The sequence below is a fragment of the Epinephelus fuscoguttatus genome, linkage group LG7 (assembly GCF_011397635.1).
Source record: "Epinephelus fuscoguttatus linkage group LG7, E.fuscoguttatus.final_Chr_v1".
Classification (NCBI taxonomy): domain Eukaryota; kingdom Metazoa; phylum Chordata; class Actinopteri; order Perciformes; family Serranidae; genus Epinephelus; species Epinephelus fuscoguttatus.
The window spans coordinates 17,999,590-18,016,622 of NC_064758.1; the positions used below are offsets into that span (position 1 = coordinate 17,999,590).

Consider the following 17,033-nt stretch of genomic DNA (forward strand, 5'->3'; position numbering starts at 1 on the left):
GACACTATTCAACAAAAAAGACACAAAATGACCCCAAAAAAACACAAAATGACCAACAACAGACACAAACTCACAAAAAGATGCATATTGAACACAAAGAGACACAACCACCACAAAGTAGGTGTGTCTTGCTCCTATGTAGGAGAGGTGGTGGGGCCCATTGTATATCTGTGCCCAGGGGCCTCTTGTCTCATAATCCACCCACGATTGTCCGGGAACTCTGGAGTTGCATTTAATTTTTATCACTGCCTCCACTGTGTTGTGTGTCTGTCATCTGTGTGTGAAATTGGAAAATAAAAGGTTCATACTCAATCAAATATCCTTGAAAGTTATGTGCTTCTGTGTGTGAGGTTTAATTATTATGGTGTCTTTTTCTCTTATTGTTTACTTTCTTGTAAAGATGATGAATAAAAGCTAGTTGCCTGAATGAACAACTAGGGTTGTAGTGGTATTGACGGTGATCATACTGTGTACTTTTGCTTATCTATAATGTTGAAAAAAAAAATACAACTGGATGGAGAATCTCACCTAGTTATTTTCAAAAGGGAAACTTTTTACACACACTTCCAATAAAAAAAAAATGGTTTCAAGTTTCATAGTAATAAAATGTTTCATAGTAATAAAAGGTTGGTTCAACCAAAGATAACCTCTCTATATTCATTCCTTTAAGGGTCATTCTGACTGATAATAATAATGATTATAATGATAATAATAATAATAATAATAATGATAATAATAATTCTGTAATACCGTAATGCCCTGAAACCGCAATATTTTGATGTTTAGGTGTTTATTGTACAGTGAATATCTTTTACCTCTGCAACCCTACAGACAACAGCTGTATTTCAGATTAATTGACTGCGGGTTTGAGATAAGATTGACTTGCAGGGTATTAAATTTGAAGGAACAGGATTTCCAAATAAGTCCCAAACTAAACATAAGAGGTTAATGAAAGAACAAAACTACACAGGCCCGTGTTTACATGTAAAACTTAATCTGAAATCTCCAAATGTGATTAAGACCCACAGGGCCACCATTGATCTAGGCCAACATTCCTGTGTTTCAGAGGCTATAGCAAGCTGAGTTTTAAAGTTAGAGTAATGATACTGGTATCATATGAAATTAGTAGACCTGAGGAATTCGGTAGGACCAGCCACATCATGCTAGCTGGAAGAAGGGGGTAACTAATGCTCCAAAGTTGGGCTAAATTTTGACAAGGGAAAAATGGGCATGGCCACCTCTGACCTCAAGATATCTGAATATAAAAATGGGTTCTATTGATATCCACAAGTTTTCCCTTTACAGACATGCCCATTTTATGCTGGTCTTTGCAGTTTTGGACAAATACTATGCAGTTTTTTTTTTACATATATAGTAAATGTGTTATTTGCCTGTTGTATTTCAATATTTCTGCATATTGGGGACCCTACACAGTCTTGAAAGACAAAGCTGAGACTCTTGTGGATTCAGTGAACCTAACTGTATTCATGTGTGATGATGTTAGCCCCCATAAAAAAATATTGTAGTTGCTGTTTCATTGTAGTGAGGCCTTTTTTCTTAAATACAGAGTTTTCAGTATAAAATGACCTCTTGTAACCTCTGGGATATTCGCAGCCTCATGAAACTTTACAACCATAAACTAGAGACCTCGAGCATTAAGAGGATGGATGGCTTTTATGGGTATATAGACAATAAGGGGGTCTCTCAGCAATTTCAAGAACAAAAGTGCTCACCATCCAATTGCTAAAAATGCACAAAAAAGCTTAAATTAAACACCAAATCTTTGTAACAAATTGATCATAAAGATGTTTTAATTTTCAAATGACCAAGTTTCCGCTTAAAATACATTTTTAAAATTGCTTTAATGAACTGAAAGGAAAGGGTTATGGTTAATAGATCTGCACTGAGCCACAAATGGTCCGTTTGCTCTGGTTTACAGTTGTTTGTCACTTGTCAAAGATTAATGGAAAAACACCGGTTTTCCTTTTCATGGCTTATTACATTTATGCAGTTCACTGCAATAGGCTGGAAAATCGACAGTCACACAAACAAATCTGACTTGCAAACACACCTCACTCAACCAGCACTTCCCAGAAAGATGCAAATGTGATCCTCTCCTCCCTCCCCCTATCAATCCACACTTTCATAACCAGGCCTTGATCTGTTCTACAAAAAACAGCAAGCTTCCACAGCACCAGCAGTAGTGTGTGTGAGGTGGAGGTGGAGGTGAAGTATGAATCTGTTTGGGGCTGTGATTCTGTCGTTAGGCTGGCTGATGCTGCAGTTTGCTGATGGGGAACTGGATTACATCTCTCAGGGACAGGGGATGCAGCTGCAAGGCGACTTCTCTATCTCTGGACTCTTTCCTCTCCACTACACAGATGGACCAAGTGATGGTTTGCCTGCTTTGGGTCCATGTAATAAGTGAGTCTGACTGTTTTATTGAACAGTAACCTTCCATTTTCACAGATCAAATGTATCTCACTAGTGATCTGGCTATAAAATCAACTTAAATATTATTCTTCTTTAAACTTTTGAGTTTTACTTGATATGTCTTACTGCTTATACATGTTACCTTCTCTAGAGGTAGAACCAACAGACACGGATTTCACCTATTGCAAGCTATGAGATTTGCTGTGGAAGAAATTAACAACAGCACGGGACCGCAGCCTCTTTTACCTGGGGTGAAGCTGGGCTACCAGCTGTACGACATCTGCTCGGTACCAGCCAGTGTCCTGGCCACACTGGACCTGCTGCAGCAGGAGCACCAGAGTCCCTCTGCATCTGGGACAGTCACAAACTACAACAAAAGTCAACAGGCAGTGGCTGTGATTGGACCAGACAGCAGCAGCAAATCTTTTACTCCCGCTGCTTTACTGGGGGCCTATCTTGTGCCACAAGTAAGTTCTCACATGGAAAGTTTTAATCATGGCCCTTGAATTAATTATATTCCACATGACATCCATACAATTCACATGCTCCTGCTTCATTTTAGATATCCTACGAAGCATCAAATGAAATGCTGAGCAACAAGTTCCTCTATCCAGCCTTTCTCCGCACAATCCCTAGTGACAAGAACCAGGTGGCAGCTATGATCCAGCTTCTGGTCCGTTTCAACTGGACCTGGATCGCTCTCTTAGGCAGTGACAACGACTATGGCCTGCAGGGCATGAAGAGCCTGTCCCAGCAGGCACCAGACCATGGCATCTGCATCGCTTACCAAGGCATCATCCCCTCGCACAGTAATGACACAATCGAGACCATGAGGAACATGGTGGAAAGCATACTGAGAACCAAAGTCAACACCATTGTGGTCTTCTCCAGCAAGTCAAAACTCAGTCGCTTCTTCCCATATGTTGTTGAGCGGAATGTGACAGGTAAGGTGTGGATTGGGACGGAGGACTGGTCAGTGGCTACTCTCATATCAGAGATACCTAAGATCCACACCATCGGCACTGTGTTGGGCATATCAGTCAAAAACGCAGCCTTATCTGGTTTTGAGGAGTTTGAGAGAAACGTAGTTGAGGCTTCAATGCAAAACAATGACACTCAGCAAGTCTCTAATGGTACCATAAGCTCAGACAATGACTGTCTGCAGAGCACAGACCTGTACAGCCTCGCCAGGAACAAGTTTTCTCTAGAGCAATATGACATCACCTCCTCCTTCAATGTGTATAAGGCAGTCTATGCTGTTGCTCATGCTCTGCACAAAGCACTTGGTTGTGATTCTGGAGAGTGCCAAAAGAGGAGAGTGTATCCATGGGAGGTGAGCAGGTGTAAACTTGTGTTTTTTGCAAAAATGAAAATGAAATTGTTTGTTAGGCACTGATGTTTCTTTCTTCCTCTCCACCTAAGGTGCTCTGGTGGCTTAAGGAGGTGCAATTCTCTGTGGCCAACACCTCAGTGTACTTCGACATGAATGGTGACCCACCCACAGGATATGACATTGTTTCCTGGGTTTGGAGGGGGACTGACTGGTCTCTCAGAGTGGTGGGCTCCTTCAGCCCAAATCCAATCACACTCACAATTGATGCTGATAAAATTGAGTGGCATGATACAGGAGATTCAAGACAGGTACGACCTATTGAAGTATCTCTGAGTAAGGTGTTTGTGTCTAAAGCTTAAAAGGACAGTTCATTCTCAAATAAAAAATACATATTTTCCTCTTACGTGTAGTGTTACTAATCTATCTACATTGTTTTGGTGTGGGTTGACAAGTGTTATGAGTTATGAGATATAAACATTAATGGCATCCTCCTCAGCTGAGCTGTAAGCTAGCTCAGTGGTACTAGGTGAGCTTGCAGTAGATGCATGCTTCCTTCTGTGCCATGATATGATTGGCAGGTGTAGTTCAGTAGAAAGAAAACAGCTACATGAAACTGCTAACAGCAAGGTCTGTGGATGATCTTGACTAACAGGGTCATTGTGACATTGCTGTTGAGTTTTTCAAATGTTTTTTTTTTTTGGCCCTTTGAGCACCACAAGCTGAGCGCCATCTTGTTCCAATATATTCAAGAGAGGGCAGACATCTCTACGGCCAATATCTCCAGCACTTGGAAACTCACACCGAAACAATCTAGGCTCATAGGTAGCACTACAGGTAAGAGTAAGAAATATGTATCTTTTATTTTGGGATGAACTGTTCCTTTAAAAACTCACCAGTTTCTGATCTAATTCATATTAGTAAGAAATCTGCAAAGGGGTTTATGAAATTATATAAATTATGAACATGTAAAAAAAAGTGATTTCAGACACCTGAGCATGTTTTCCCTAACTAGAATTAAGAGTTCACCTGCCTCCTCCATGTGTTTTGAAAGAAAACAGTAATGGTAATCATTTTTTTCGAACTCGGTTGTGTCTAGGTGCCACTGTCCATCTGCTCTCCACCTTGCCCAGAAGGCCACAAGAAACTGCTGACAGGGCAACACACATGCTGCTTTGACTGCCAGGCCTGCCCCTCTGCTACATTTCTCAATATAAGTGGTAACATAAAGACATACAGAAAAAAAAGTATGCAAAAATATTTAAAGAAAAGATAGAGGGAAGGGTGTTTCTTAGATGAGATCGTTGCACCATAGGACTAACTGGCAAAATACCAAATGAATTAGTGCAGAATAAGAATGTTATAACGTCACCTGTGGGCTTGTGGCAAAAGTGACAGATTGAACAGGATATACAGAATTTAGCCATTTATTATACACACCCAAATAAGGCCTAGTGTGTAGGATTTACGGTACATTCTATTTGCACTGGGAAATCAGGATTTCTGAGTTCCCATTGAGGAATTTCAACTTAAACGCCACCTGAAGTAGGATTTACGACTCAGAAAGCTGACTCAAACAGACCTTGCCAAGGCCAACCTCAAAATCAAAGGTGGCAGAAATGAAAGCTGTGGTGATATACTCTTTATTAACGCTGTCTCATTTGTGTCTCATGAGAACAGTCGTACACACCTGTCCAACTTGTATCTGTGGACATGTTGCCACAGTGTTTGTATGGCTAAAATAGAGTGTAATGAGTTGTTATCAGCCAGTATTGTTAACAATGGCTAACCTGGCTTGGACTGGTATTGCTAACAACATATTGATTTTCCAACTTGTTGTGTAGGGACAAGGTCAACTCATGTATAACATCATTCCTAGCTCCGACCTCTGAGGTAAATGGAACATAGCAGCATTGCAGTCAACTGAAACTTTGTGCCAAGCATGTGGGACAATTATAGTGACTGCAGCCAAAACACAAAAGACCCAGTCTGGAGCCAGTGTATGGTTTGTCTGCTCTGGGCCACTGTAGAAACAACAACATGGCAAGCTCTGTGAAAAAGCACCGGATGCATATGTAGATATAAACAACTCATTCAAAGGTAACAAAAACACAACAGCCCCTTTTTCAGGTGATTATAAACAATTACCTTAAGAAAATATCACATTGCATTTCTGCCAGTAGATGTCCCTAAATCCTACACACTGGACCTTTAAATGTTGTGGACGTCATCAGTGGAGTAACTGTGATGGAGGCTGTTGTAAAGTGTGCAAGCAAATAAACAAAAACAGAAAGATATCCAAAACCAAATTTTAAGTACAAGACAGAGAGCCTTAAATATGTTAGCAGACAAATGTCCCTCCTATACCAGTCAGGACAAAGATCACAAACCACCATTGGTACAACACAGCAGGTTTTTTTAGCTGCTGTGTATAAGATTGACCAGCAGGTGGCGCTGAGCACCCATACAATGAACTGAAGCAGGCACTGAAGGGATGCAAAGCCCCTTTCAGTATAAGGGAGTCTAGAACTTAGCATTTTCTCTTAATGGCTCACCAATGTTAGTTTGAACTCTGTGACACTGGACAGAAAAAGCTTCACAGCTTTTACACCTATTCTGTCTCTCCTCCTCAGACTCCACTACATGCCAGCCGTGTCTGCCGGAGGAGTGGGCTCCCCCAAAAAGCGCGCAGTGTCTGAACAGGACCGTCCTGCTGCTCGCCTGGGACGCCCCCCTCTCCATCGCCCTGCTCTTCTTTCTGGCCACCTGTCTTCTCATGACCTCCAGCTCCGCAATAATCCTCCTGCTCAACCTGAACACGCCTGTGGCCAAGTCTGCCGGAGGCCGCACCTGCCTCCTGATGCTGGCAGCCCTGACTGCTGCTGCCATGAGCTCTTTGTGCCATTTTGGCCAGCCATCTCCTCTGGCCTGTATCCTCAAGCAGCCTCTATTCATCTTCAGCTTCAGTGTGTGCCTGGCCTGCATCACTGTGCGCTCCCTCCAGGTCGTCTGCATTTTTAAATTTGCATCCAAGCTGCCGCCGGCCTATGACAAGTGGGCCAAAAAGAACGGGCCAGAGATTACTATTTTCCTGGTCTCGGCCACCATCCTGCTTATTTCTGTGATCCGTGTGGTTGTCAACACCCCAAAGCCGTCCCAAGATCTTAACTTCTACTCAAACAGCATTGTGCTGGAGTGCAGTAACATGCTGTCACCTGGTGCATTCATTGAGCTCACATATGTGTCACTGCTCAGCATCCTCTGCTTCTCTTTCAGCTACATGGGAAAAGACCTGCCAGCCAACTACAATGAGGCCAAGTGTGTGACCTTCAGCCTCATGGTGTACATGATCTCCTGGATGACCTTCTTCACCATCTACCTCATCAGCAGAGGCCCGTTTACCATGGCCGCACACGTGTTTGCCATACTCTTCAGCGTCCTGGCCTTCTTCGGGGGCTACTTCCTGCCCAAAATATATATTATTGTCATGAGGCCCCAAATGAACACTACTGCCCACTTCCAGAACTGCATTCAAATGTATACCATGAGTCAGTAATAAAGTCTGTAATTATTTCAGTTGATGAAAAATAGGTGAATTGGATGATGCAGGAAGTAGCAGCCAAAATAATGGAAACAACACTACACAAATGTATTTAACAACTGAATTTAAAACATTAACAATTTTAGCCTATTAAAATTTTTTACCAGTATAGAGAAAGAAAATAACCAAATAAACCTCATCTGTTTGTCCGTTGCTGGTTCTTAAATAAATAAACTTAAATAAATATACTGATACAAAATGTTTAGTACTGTAGAACTGACATTGTCCTCTCCATTATGTATTTTCCATCACAATCTGCAAAATGATGGAAATGACTGTTGTGGAAATTATATTTTGTAACATCTTTTTTCTCTTTTTCCCCATGACAATCCCATGATATGTTAGCTTGATTCTAGCATTAAACATACACAATATAAACTGTTGTTTTTCTTACTATTTGTACATTCAAAGGAAATATGAGCTGTTTGGAAATGACAGCCAATAAATATATAAATTTAACAAAAAATTACCTTGATTTCTACTTGTAGTTCCCTACATAGAGCTAACTGCCCTCCAGCCATGTGGTCTCTTGTCACAGGACCACTGCTGCGGTCACCAAGTATGCAAACTATTAAAAAAACTCTTTTGTACAGTGGAAATCACAGAAACCCCAAGCGACAGATGTTTGTTTTATGAAAAGACATACAATTGTGATATATCTTACAACATATGATACATTTTATCAAAATAGGTATTTATGTGCCATTCATTTATCTTCTAACCGCTTCATCCTCTTGAGGGTCGCGAGGGGGCTGGAGCCTATCCCAGCTGACATCGGGTGAGAGGCAGGGTACACCCTGGACAGGTCGCCAGACTATCGTAGGGCTGACACATAGAGACAAACAACCATTCACGCTCACATTCACACCTATGGACAATTTAGAGTTATCAATTAACCTAGTCCCCAATCTGCATGTCTTTGGACTGTGGGAGGAAGCCGGAGTGCCCGGAGAGAACCCACGCTGACACGGGGAGAACATGCAAACTCCGCACAGAAGGGCTCCCACGCCCGGGATCGAACCAGCAACCCTCTTGCTGTGAGGCGAGAGTGCTAACCACCACACCACCGTGCCGCCCATTTATGTGTCATTAGTATGTGAAATTAATATTAGATATTAAATTCAATATTAGGCAGGGATGAATGTCCAAAACCTGGTTCAGGGACAAAGGAAATATAGCAAAGAAAGGAAAAAAAACACGTAAAAGACAAAATTTTATATAGTAAAAACAATGACTGCTCTATCATTGAATTGTTGCTTTGTCCCTCTGGTGTCAAGTAGGCAAACTGTGACAATAAAAAATATGTTTTTTATTCTAACAGGGACAGATAAATCATAATAGGTAAATTATAGCTGCTGCGCAGCAATGGTCGGGGCCGGGCAATTTTATGCAAAATTAGGCAATTCTGAGCAACACACACACTAAAACAAAGCATATCACAACATAGAAGTTACATCATATAATTATGGCATGCCCTTCAAATTGTGGATGAGTGGCTGAAGTGATCAGACTCATAATATACAAAGGAAAGAAAAAACTCAAGAACAAAAAGTAAGAATAACATTAACTGCTAACAATTATGAACAAACTGGCCTGATCTAGATTAAAGCGAAACATTATCCATGCTGACAAAGATGAAAATATTTTTTAAAATGTAAAAGTAGCTATTGGATAGACTCTGCATATTGACTGATAGCTAAGCCAAATAAACAGGGAAAAGAGACAAGGGATAGCAGGGAAGTGTTGATAAAGAGTATTTGTCTCTCCGCAAAACTGCCTGGATCATAATTATTTTAACCTTGGTAGTCTCTAATCCACCTAGCATGATGCCTGAACATAGGACTTTCACATTAGAATGTCCGTTCTGCCTTAGCTGAGGCCTCTGAGGCTTCACAACTTCTGAGACTGAGGTCCGTCTTCTATCTCACTGAGCTAATTGGCAAGTGACAGTTCATGTGTGGCTTCACAAATTGACTAAGCCAAGCATCAGGGTGCCAGACAGTAGCCATCCATGCCATGGAAAAGCAAATGTCAAAGTGAAAGTTCCAAAGCTGTAGCACATATGGTTGATTTGTTATTCAAAGTTTTGAAATTTAGAGGCTTGCTGTAGCGCCACCATCAGGACTATTGTCTCAGTTGAGGACATCCGGCATGGGACTGGACCTTTATGAAAAGTTTGGGTAGATTTCTCATATGGAAATGTTGCAGGAGCTGAGGCTTGAACTCACAATGTTGAACACCAAGAACCATCCTGTATCTCACTGAGCTAATTGGCAAATGGAAAAGTCACATGTAGCTTCAGAAATTGACTAAGCCAGTCACCTGTGTGCAAGACAGCAGCTGTTAGTGTGTAAAGGCAGATTTCAAACGGCTGTCAAATATTCAGTTATTAAGACAAAAATCCGAAAATATACAAATTGCATCTAGACAGCATGGAGATGTTGGTAATTTGTTTGTAACAATGATTTATTGGCTCCATAAGTGAAAAACTGATGTTTAAAAATACCATTTTTGCATTGACTCCAATTGTTCGCATGAGAACGAAATTCAAAATGCTGTAGAAAATTCAGTTTTTGAGATAAAATTCTGATATTTTCCAAACATCATCTACCATGACTCCAAAATGTTGTCATTTTCTTAATGAACATTGAAAATGTATTTAGCAAGAATTTGCAAGTATATGTTTAAGATGCCGTTTACAGTCAAACATTTTGATGCACTGTAGGCTCAATTTTCGATAAATCAAAAATCTGTGTGGATCATTTGTGTAGGACAGTCTGAAGATGCTCTGTAGCAAGTTTGGTGTCAATTGAGCAAAAATTGTGGGAGGAGATAGGTTTAAGAAGTTTTGCATTTTTTGAAAAAAAAAACAGAGTGATGGACTTCATAATTTGCAATAGGTGTAAATGTACAAAAGTTTCTTCAGTATTGGGGCTACATTTTGGTGAAAGTTGCAAATCTGTAGCACATATGGTTGACTTGTTGTGAATTTTCAAAATTTTGAACTTTAGAGGCTTGCTGTAGCGCCACCATCAGGACTATTGGACTGTTTTTGCAGCTGAGGCAATCTGGCATGGGACTGGACCTTTGTGCAAAGTTTGGTGATTTTTCGCGCATGGGAAGTATGATTTCCTTGGAAGAAGAAGAAGAAGAAGAAGAAGAAGAAGAAGAAGAAGAAGAACATGCAGCAAAACAATAGGGTCCTGGCAGCTTAGGCTGCCCTAATAATCATTTCTATATACATTTTTAAGACTAAATTTTATTTTGAAGCTATAAGCAATAATTTACGATGAAACCGGATAAAATGTCCATGTAAAGTGAGGCAGACAGAGAAGTTATTCTATGGACATCCATGACTCATTTAATCACTAATTATAGCTCCACTCATTTGTTATTCAGCTGAATCCAGGTCTGTTGATACAGCACTGTATGATATGACAGAAGAGCAAATGAAAAAGCAGGGGTCAATAAGCCTTTTCCGGAGCAGACATTTTGACTTGTCAGCAGAAAAGGCACAGGTTTACAAACTAAACTGTAAAATTGCCCCAGTCAGCCATGACAGTGTGAGAGTGACTGTTTTTACATGCACATTTTGGTTATGATCTGTTTTTTATTTGATGTATCCCAGTTAGGGGTTGCAAATATAAATATCCTGGTTTCAGAAACCCAAAAGAGCCCTTACACTAAGAAACCTAGATACACTAGCAGGAGTAGAAACCAGGACACTGTGGCATCTGAACACTTGATCCAGGTTTCTGAACATTCCTATGTTGCTACAGAGCTTAGTGGCTGAAATGGTGAGAAATCAAGACACAAATTGAACACAGATAACCACAAACCTGGATTCTGTTACGATCATATACACAGGAATATGAGTATACAGGTTTTGCTGCATGCTCCATGCGCACATCATATGAAAACCAGGATAAGACTTGAAATCAGCGTTTAGTGTGTATGTGAACACATTGAATGAGCCAGCATGCACAAATACAGGACCCTGAACCTGAGGCAATGCAACAATGCTGAATGCAATTCAGCCTTGTTTAATTTATTGTTTTTTAACCTGTGTTTTTCCTACTGTGATATATCAAAATGCATTGATTCATAAAACAAACACTAACTTGCAGCTAAATGTTACATCTCCTCACCACAGAGGACAGAAAAATAATCAAGCTGGCAGTCGGCTACTATCAGGTAATGATGCAAAATAAATGGATGTGAGTTTGTGTGTGTGTGTGTGTGTGTGTGTGTGTGTGTGTGTGTGCTGTTGGAGCGCCCCCTAGCGGCTGTACTGCCACACTCACAATAATAGTTGAAATGTGGGAAAAGTGTTGTGGGAAAAGAAAACCTGAAGATCACTATAAGACCATCTCATGTTTCTTAGCAAGGTTCTTATTAAAAACTGGAAATTACTGGCCAAGTACCTCACTGGTGTTAATAAAATCAGATCTTGATCAACAAGTTTGTGTGTTGGAAGAAGACGGTAATTGTTTTTGAGCTTTTAATATTTGATTAAGTGACCTGTAAAGCTTTTATATTTTATAAATGTTGGCTTGGGTCGACGAAACAAGTAATATTTAATAATATAATAGAAATATTTCCAGGAATCTGACAATGAGATGCAGCTGGTCACAGAAAGAAAAGTTTCAGTTTTGCAGCATGACGTAACATCTCATTGCCTATCAAATAAATGCACAATTGGTCTTTCTTGTGTTTGTGTCTATGTGCAACCGCACACACACACACACACACACACACACACACACACACACACACACACACACACAGGGTGCTGCTGTTGGCTGTTGTTTGAGAGAAGAGATGAAAAGGCCTTTTGTAGCTGGGAGGTCAGCGCTATTGACCAGTAGATGTGTGAGTAGAGTCCGAGCTTGGTTTTCCCACAGTCTCTCTGTCCACTCACGGCTTAATACCCTCGGTCAACAATAGAAGTGTGCCATGGGTGAACAAGCAGGAGTTTTATTGTCAGCACACCCAGGACCAGAGCAACGTGCTGCAGGGAAGCTTTCTAATCCACTGCATTTTAGAATAATTAGTATTTCTCAACACACAATGTTTAAAACATGTGTTTCATCTGGAGATCAGAAGACTGAACCATCTTTGAGGCTTTTGGTCAGTTCGTCTGACAGATACAGGCATCAGAATTTCCTTCAAAAGACTACAATGGACACTCACTGGATTTTTTACATATGTATAATGATGATTTTGCAAAGGATTTGAATGGACAATGTGCAAAAATCAGAAATATCCAAATACTTGTTAAATACAGTTGAATAAATGTCCACTAATGCATTAAATCCTGTTTAATTATTCCCTGGGTGCACATCAGAAGATACTGCCTGTGTTCCCCTGTGTAACTGGACTGTGAGATAAGCAACAGCCCCTGATGAGAGTCTGACAGCATATCATCCTCAGTTTGATATATATCATGGGAATGGTTTTATCTCTACTGGTCAGCCTGTGATTGCTTCACCTCAGAGTTATTGATGTGTGTCCCATTGTTACAAACCCCTGCCCTGCCTGAGTCACATGGTTTTGTTATGCTAATGTTACACTATAAAAAATGAAGGGTGGCTCCTCCGCAGAGGTCAGAGCTGACAGTGTCATCCTGAGGAAGCTGCTAACTTCACCTGCACAGACATGGCTCCCTGCTCCACCAACTACTCCTCTATTCATCACATCGGGATTTCTGAGAAGGACAACATCAAAGTGAGTAGGCTATTGGAGAGGATTTAAAGGGGTTTGCACCATCTAGTACAGTACAAATGTCTGATTGTTTAGTGTTGACTTGAGCTTAACTTCCTGTCTCCTCTTCCCCAGTTGAGAAAACCTATTGTGGAGAAAATGCGCAGAGATCGCATCAACAGCTGCATCGAGCAGCTCAAGATCATTCTGGAGAAGGAGTTTCACAAGCAGGAGCCCAACTCCAAGTTGGAGAAAGCCGACATCCTGGAGATGACTGTGAGCTTCCTGAGGCAGCAGCTGCAACGGGGCCTCTGTCAGAGCGACTACAACCAAGGCTACTCTCACTGCTGGAGGGACTCTGTCAGCTTCCTGTCTGCTGCATCCAACACAGATGCCTCTGTCACTCCTCTGCAGGGCCTCCAGCTGCAGGAGCAGCAGCTCCACCAGGCCCAGACAGCCAGCAGCTCCTCCCCAGTCTGCTCCATCTTCAGGCCCACCTCGCTGCAGGACAGCAGCAGCAGCAGCAGAGGCCCAGTGTGGAGGCCTTGGTAGAGACTCTGACACAGACACTCTGACACCTGAAGGGACTCTCCCTCACTATGCCTGCTCATTCATGGTGTTCCTGAGTGATTCAGGTGTTTCATCATATTGATGAGAAGATATGTAAGAGGGATTGTATCCTCTTTATCATAAATTCAATCTGGAGATTGTTCACTGAGCATGTGCAACACTGCTCCGCTCGGTAAATTGCTATCACAGTGTCCCCATGCTTCACAGTGAGGTTATTATTATGATGTTTTAGTGTTTTGTTCCTGTATATGACTAAAAATATATTCATTGCATGAAGGTTAACTCATGCTGTGACCTATTTGCCTTTAATAAAGGATGAAAGTATTTGACTAAACGCAGGTCATTTGTGTTTGCTGTGTATTATTTTGTGAAGCATTATATTGCAAGTAAATACTGTGTATTCAAGCATTTAAATGTGAAACACATGACAGAAAGTCTTTACCAAATCTTTATTTTAGATTTTAATAAAATATCCTTTTCATCCTTTAAATTTTGTGTGGTATTTTAGGTGTGCATGTGTGTGTGATATGTAATCAAGGAAAATAACTAACATTGCACGAATCAAAATGAATAAAGCACAAATCCAAAAACATCCAAAACTGAGGGCAGGAGTTAATTGAAAAATCACAATTAAATTCATGAATAACTCATAATTCATTGACAAATAATCAAAATGATAAGGTTAACAACTTGCTTGGAAAACATGCTGTTGATAAATGAGTAAATGCAAAGTAAAATTAACAGATAATTAGAAAAAAAATAGAACAAACAAGAGTTCTCCCCCTATTTGGTTGTTGACTCCTACTATTAATCCAATGGTAATCTGTTGGCTGTTAGAGTGTCTCCTGTTAATATTTCTCTGCAGTCTCTCCAACAATTTGGTGTAACTGTTTGTTGGAGTTTGGCTTGGTGAACAGGTGTTAAAAATATAACATCTGGAATTTCCACGCCATTCTCGTTCTCTCATAACCAAAATGCAGTTGTCTTATGTGATGGTAGACTTTTATTTTCCCATTTCATATTAGTTAAGAGATAGTGTCAGCAAGTTTGATTTAATAAAAAAACTTGTACACAAGGCCACTCAGCACTTGTCATAATGCGTGTATATTGTTTTGTTTTTTGTGGAATGAGCGCTGAATTAATACAATTCAAACAAATACTGTCATGTTTCCAAATATGTGAAGCCTAAATAAAAAATGGGAAAAATCTGTTTGAGGATTTTAAGACAGATCATGACTTTTACCTTGAGCATTATGTGTGTGCAAATCACCCTGATGACTGATGCTTCCTGGAGCAAACATCATGTGACCTTCACCAAAATAAAGACAATCGAAGAAAAGTTTTCAAAAGAGGTTCATGACAGGCACCCACTAGTTCACCTGGCAGAGCAGGTGCCCCATGCACAACGGCTGTGTCCTTGCTGCAGTGACCATGGGTTTGATTCTAACCCACAGTCAGTCAGTGCTGCATGTCATCCCACCAATCTAGTGCTTTATCTGTCCTTATCTGTCAAATGAAAGCAAAAAACCCCAAAAATATCTTTAAAAAACTAAGCTCATGATGAAATTTGACCAAAAATGGTATAGGAAAAGTAATTGTTATCACGAGACATTTATTTGTATTCTCAAATTGCAAAACAAATATTTATGTGTGGTTTATTTCAACAAAAAAAAATCTGGAATCAGTGTTTTTTTTTTATGATTGTATCTTTTTATTGTTAATTGTCATACAAATGTTAGAAATGTGTTTAAGAGCCAAAATGTGAAAGCAAAACAGCAATTTCAACAAAAAATGTTAACGTCCACTTCCATACATACACACACACACACACACACACACACACACCATCATCATTATCATTATCAATATCATGCTCATACATACGATTTGGCATAGATAATTCAAAACAGAAGAGAAATATTCTCAACAGCCACTGTCAGTGTAACACAGTACGGCAGATACTGTTACATCAAGCAGTCCAAAGATAAACTCCACTGGAGTAAACAGTCGTTTAACAAGATTTAACAAAACCATCACAATTAAAAATCAACCTCCAGCTTTAAACACAAAGAAAAAGCAAACAAAGTCAAAGCAGGACAATCTTCAAATAAGTGAGAGCCTTCGCTTCTACTACTTGTCCATCAATGTGATGAGACAATAAGGAAACCCATCATGAACGAGCAGGCTGGAAATATATTTCCTACATAGTGAGGGAGAGTCCCCTCAGGTGTCAGAGCGTCTGTGTCAGAGTCTCTACCAAGGCCTCCATACTGGGCCTCTGCTGCTGCTGCTGTCCTGCAGCGAGGTGGGCCTGAGGATGGAGCAGACTGGGGAGGAGCTGCTGGCTCTCTGGGCCTGGTGGAGCTGCTGCTCCTGCAGCTGGAGGCCCTGCAGAGGAGTGACAGAGGCGTCTGTGTTGGATGCAGCAGACAGGAAGCTGACAGAGTCCCTCCAGCAGTGAGAGTAGCCTTGGTTGTAGTCGCTCTGACAGAGGCCCCGTTGCAGCTGCTGCCTCAGGAAGCTCACAGTCATCTCCAGGATGTCGGCTTTCTCCAGCTTGGAGTTGGGCTCCTGCTTGTGAAACTCCTTCTCCAGAATGATCTTGAGCTGCTCGATGCAGCTGTTGATGCGATCTCTGCGCATTTTCTCCACAATAGGTTTTCTCAACTGGGGAAGAGGAGACAGGAAGTTAAGCTCAAATTAGCAATAAATAATCAGACATTAATTCTGTACAAATTGATTAAAACCCTCTTCAGTACTCACTTTGATGTTGTCTTTCTCAGAGATCCTGATGTGGTGAATAGAGGAGTAGTTGGTGGAGCAGGGAGCCATGTCTGTGCAGGTGAAGTTAGCAGCTTCTTGGACTGCAGCGTTAGCTCTGATGTCCCTGGAGGGGCTGCTCCTCATTTTATACTCAGACATTAGCATAACAAAGCCATGTGGCTCAGGCAGGGCTGGGGTTCCCACACTCTGACCAGTGGGACTCCCAGCACAACAATGGAAGACATGTCAATAACTCAGAGAGCATTTATCTGTGCGAGGCATGTTTCCCAAGATAAGCAACAGGTAATTAACATGTTATCACGCGGTCATCTCAGCACTAATCATGGACTGAAGGTCCAAATTTAATTAAAATAAGAGGAAGTGATGCACACTTTAGTGAGCACCTTCAAAGGGAGGTGACTGTAATTAGGGAGCAAATGCTTCAGTGCAATAAAACAGTCTGAGCTGAAGGCTTTCATTTTCTCTTCAAAGACAGCTTCCCTTCCTCCAGACAGCACTTTGGGAGCAGACAGGAGCATCTGGACACATGAGAATGTCTCAGAGGAACAGCTCACAACAATTAGGCTTAAATAATACTTAAAATGGGGAAGACAATCTGAAAGATGAGGAGAA

At 41.0% G+C, this 17,033-nt stretch overlaps 3 protein-coding genes across 3 annotated transcripts; 2 read left to right on the top strand and 1 right to left on the bottom strand.

Annotated features, from left to right (window-relative positions):
- The first annotated feature begins 2,233 nt into the window (after nucleotides 1–2,233).
- LOC125891620 (taste receptor type 1 member 1) lies at nucleotides 2,234–7,319 on the top strand. Its single transcript, XM_049580999.1, has 6 exons — nucleotides 2,234–2,424; nucleotides 2,585–2,900; nucleotides 2,996–3,766; nucleotides 3,856–4,074; nucleotides 4,863–4,983; nucleotides 6,397–7,319. Exons 1-6 carry the CDS (start codon nucleotides 2,234–2,236, stop codon nucleotides 7,317–7,319), a joined length of 2,541 nt encoding a protein of 846 aa, XP_049436956.1.
- A 5,684-nt stretch (nucleotides 7,320–13,003) lies between these two features.
- LOC125891636 (transcription factor HES-5-like) lies at nucleotides 13,004–13,619 on the top strand. The gene is made up of 2 exons (XM_049581023.1): nucleotides 13,004–13,091; nucleotides 13,203–13,619. The coding sequence occupies exons 1-2, from the start codon at nucleotides 13,023–13,025 to the stop codon at nucleotides 13,617–13,619; spliced, it is 486 nt and encodes a 161-aa protein (XP_049436980.1). The 5' UTR covers nucleotides 13,004–13,022.
- Nucleotides 13,620–15,451: 1,832 nt separating this feature from the next.
- On the bottom strand, nucleotides 15,452–17,033 carry LOC125891596 (transcription factor HES-5-like). Its single transcript, XM_049580975.1, has 2 exons — nucleotides 16,401–17,033; nucleotides 15,452–16,304 (listed from the first exon to the last, which is right to left on the bottom strand). Exons 1-2 carry the CDS (start codon nucleotides 16,563–16,565, stop codon nucleotides 15,891–15,893), a joined length of 579 nt encoding a protein of 192 aa, XP_049436932.1. The 5' UTR covers nucleotides 16,566–17,033; the 3' UTR covers nucleotides 15,452–15,890.

What these genes read in the sequence shown, in the direction of transcription:
- LOC125891620 (XM_049580999.1), top strand. Translation starts at nt 2,234, where the DNA reads ATGAATCTGTTTGGGGCTGTGATTCTGTCGTTAGGCTGGCTGATGCTG. An exon ending in ATACAGGAGATTCAAGACAG is followed by an intron (nt 4,075 to 4,862) that starts GTACGACCTATT and finishes GGTTGTGTCTAG; the next exon opens with GTGCCACTGTCCATCTGCTC. An exon ending in TACATTTCTCAATATAAGTG is followed by an intron (nt 4,984 to 6,396) that starts GTAACATAAAGA and finishes TCTCCTCCTCAG; the next exon opens with ACTCCACTACATGCCAGCCG.
- LOC125891636 (XM_049581023.1), top strand. Translation starts at nt 13,023, where the DNA reads ATGGCTCCCTGCTCCACCAACTACTCCTCTATTCATCACATCGGGATT. An exon ending in CTGAGAAGGACAACATCAAA is followed by an intron (nt 13,092 to 13,202) that starts GTGAGTAGGCTA and finishes CCTCTTCCCCAG; the next exon opens with TTGAGAAAACCTATTGTGGA.
- LOC125891596 (XM_049580975.1), bottom strand. Translation starts at nt 16,565, where the DNA reads ATGCTAATGTCTGAGTATAAAATGAGGAGCAGCCCCTCCAGGGACATC. An exon ending in CTGAGAAAGACAACATCAAA is followed by an intron (nt 16,305 to 16,400) that starts GTGAGTACTGAA and finishes CCTCTTCCCCAG; the next exon opens with TTGAGAAAACCTATTGTGGA.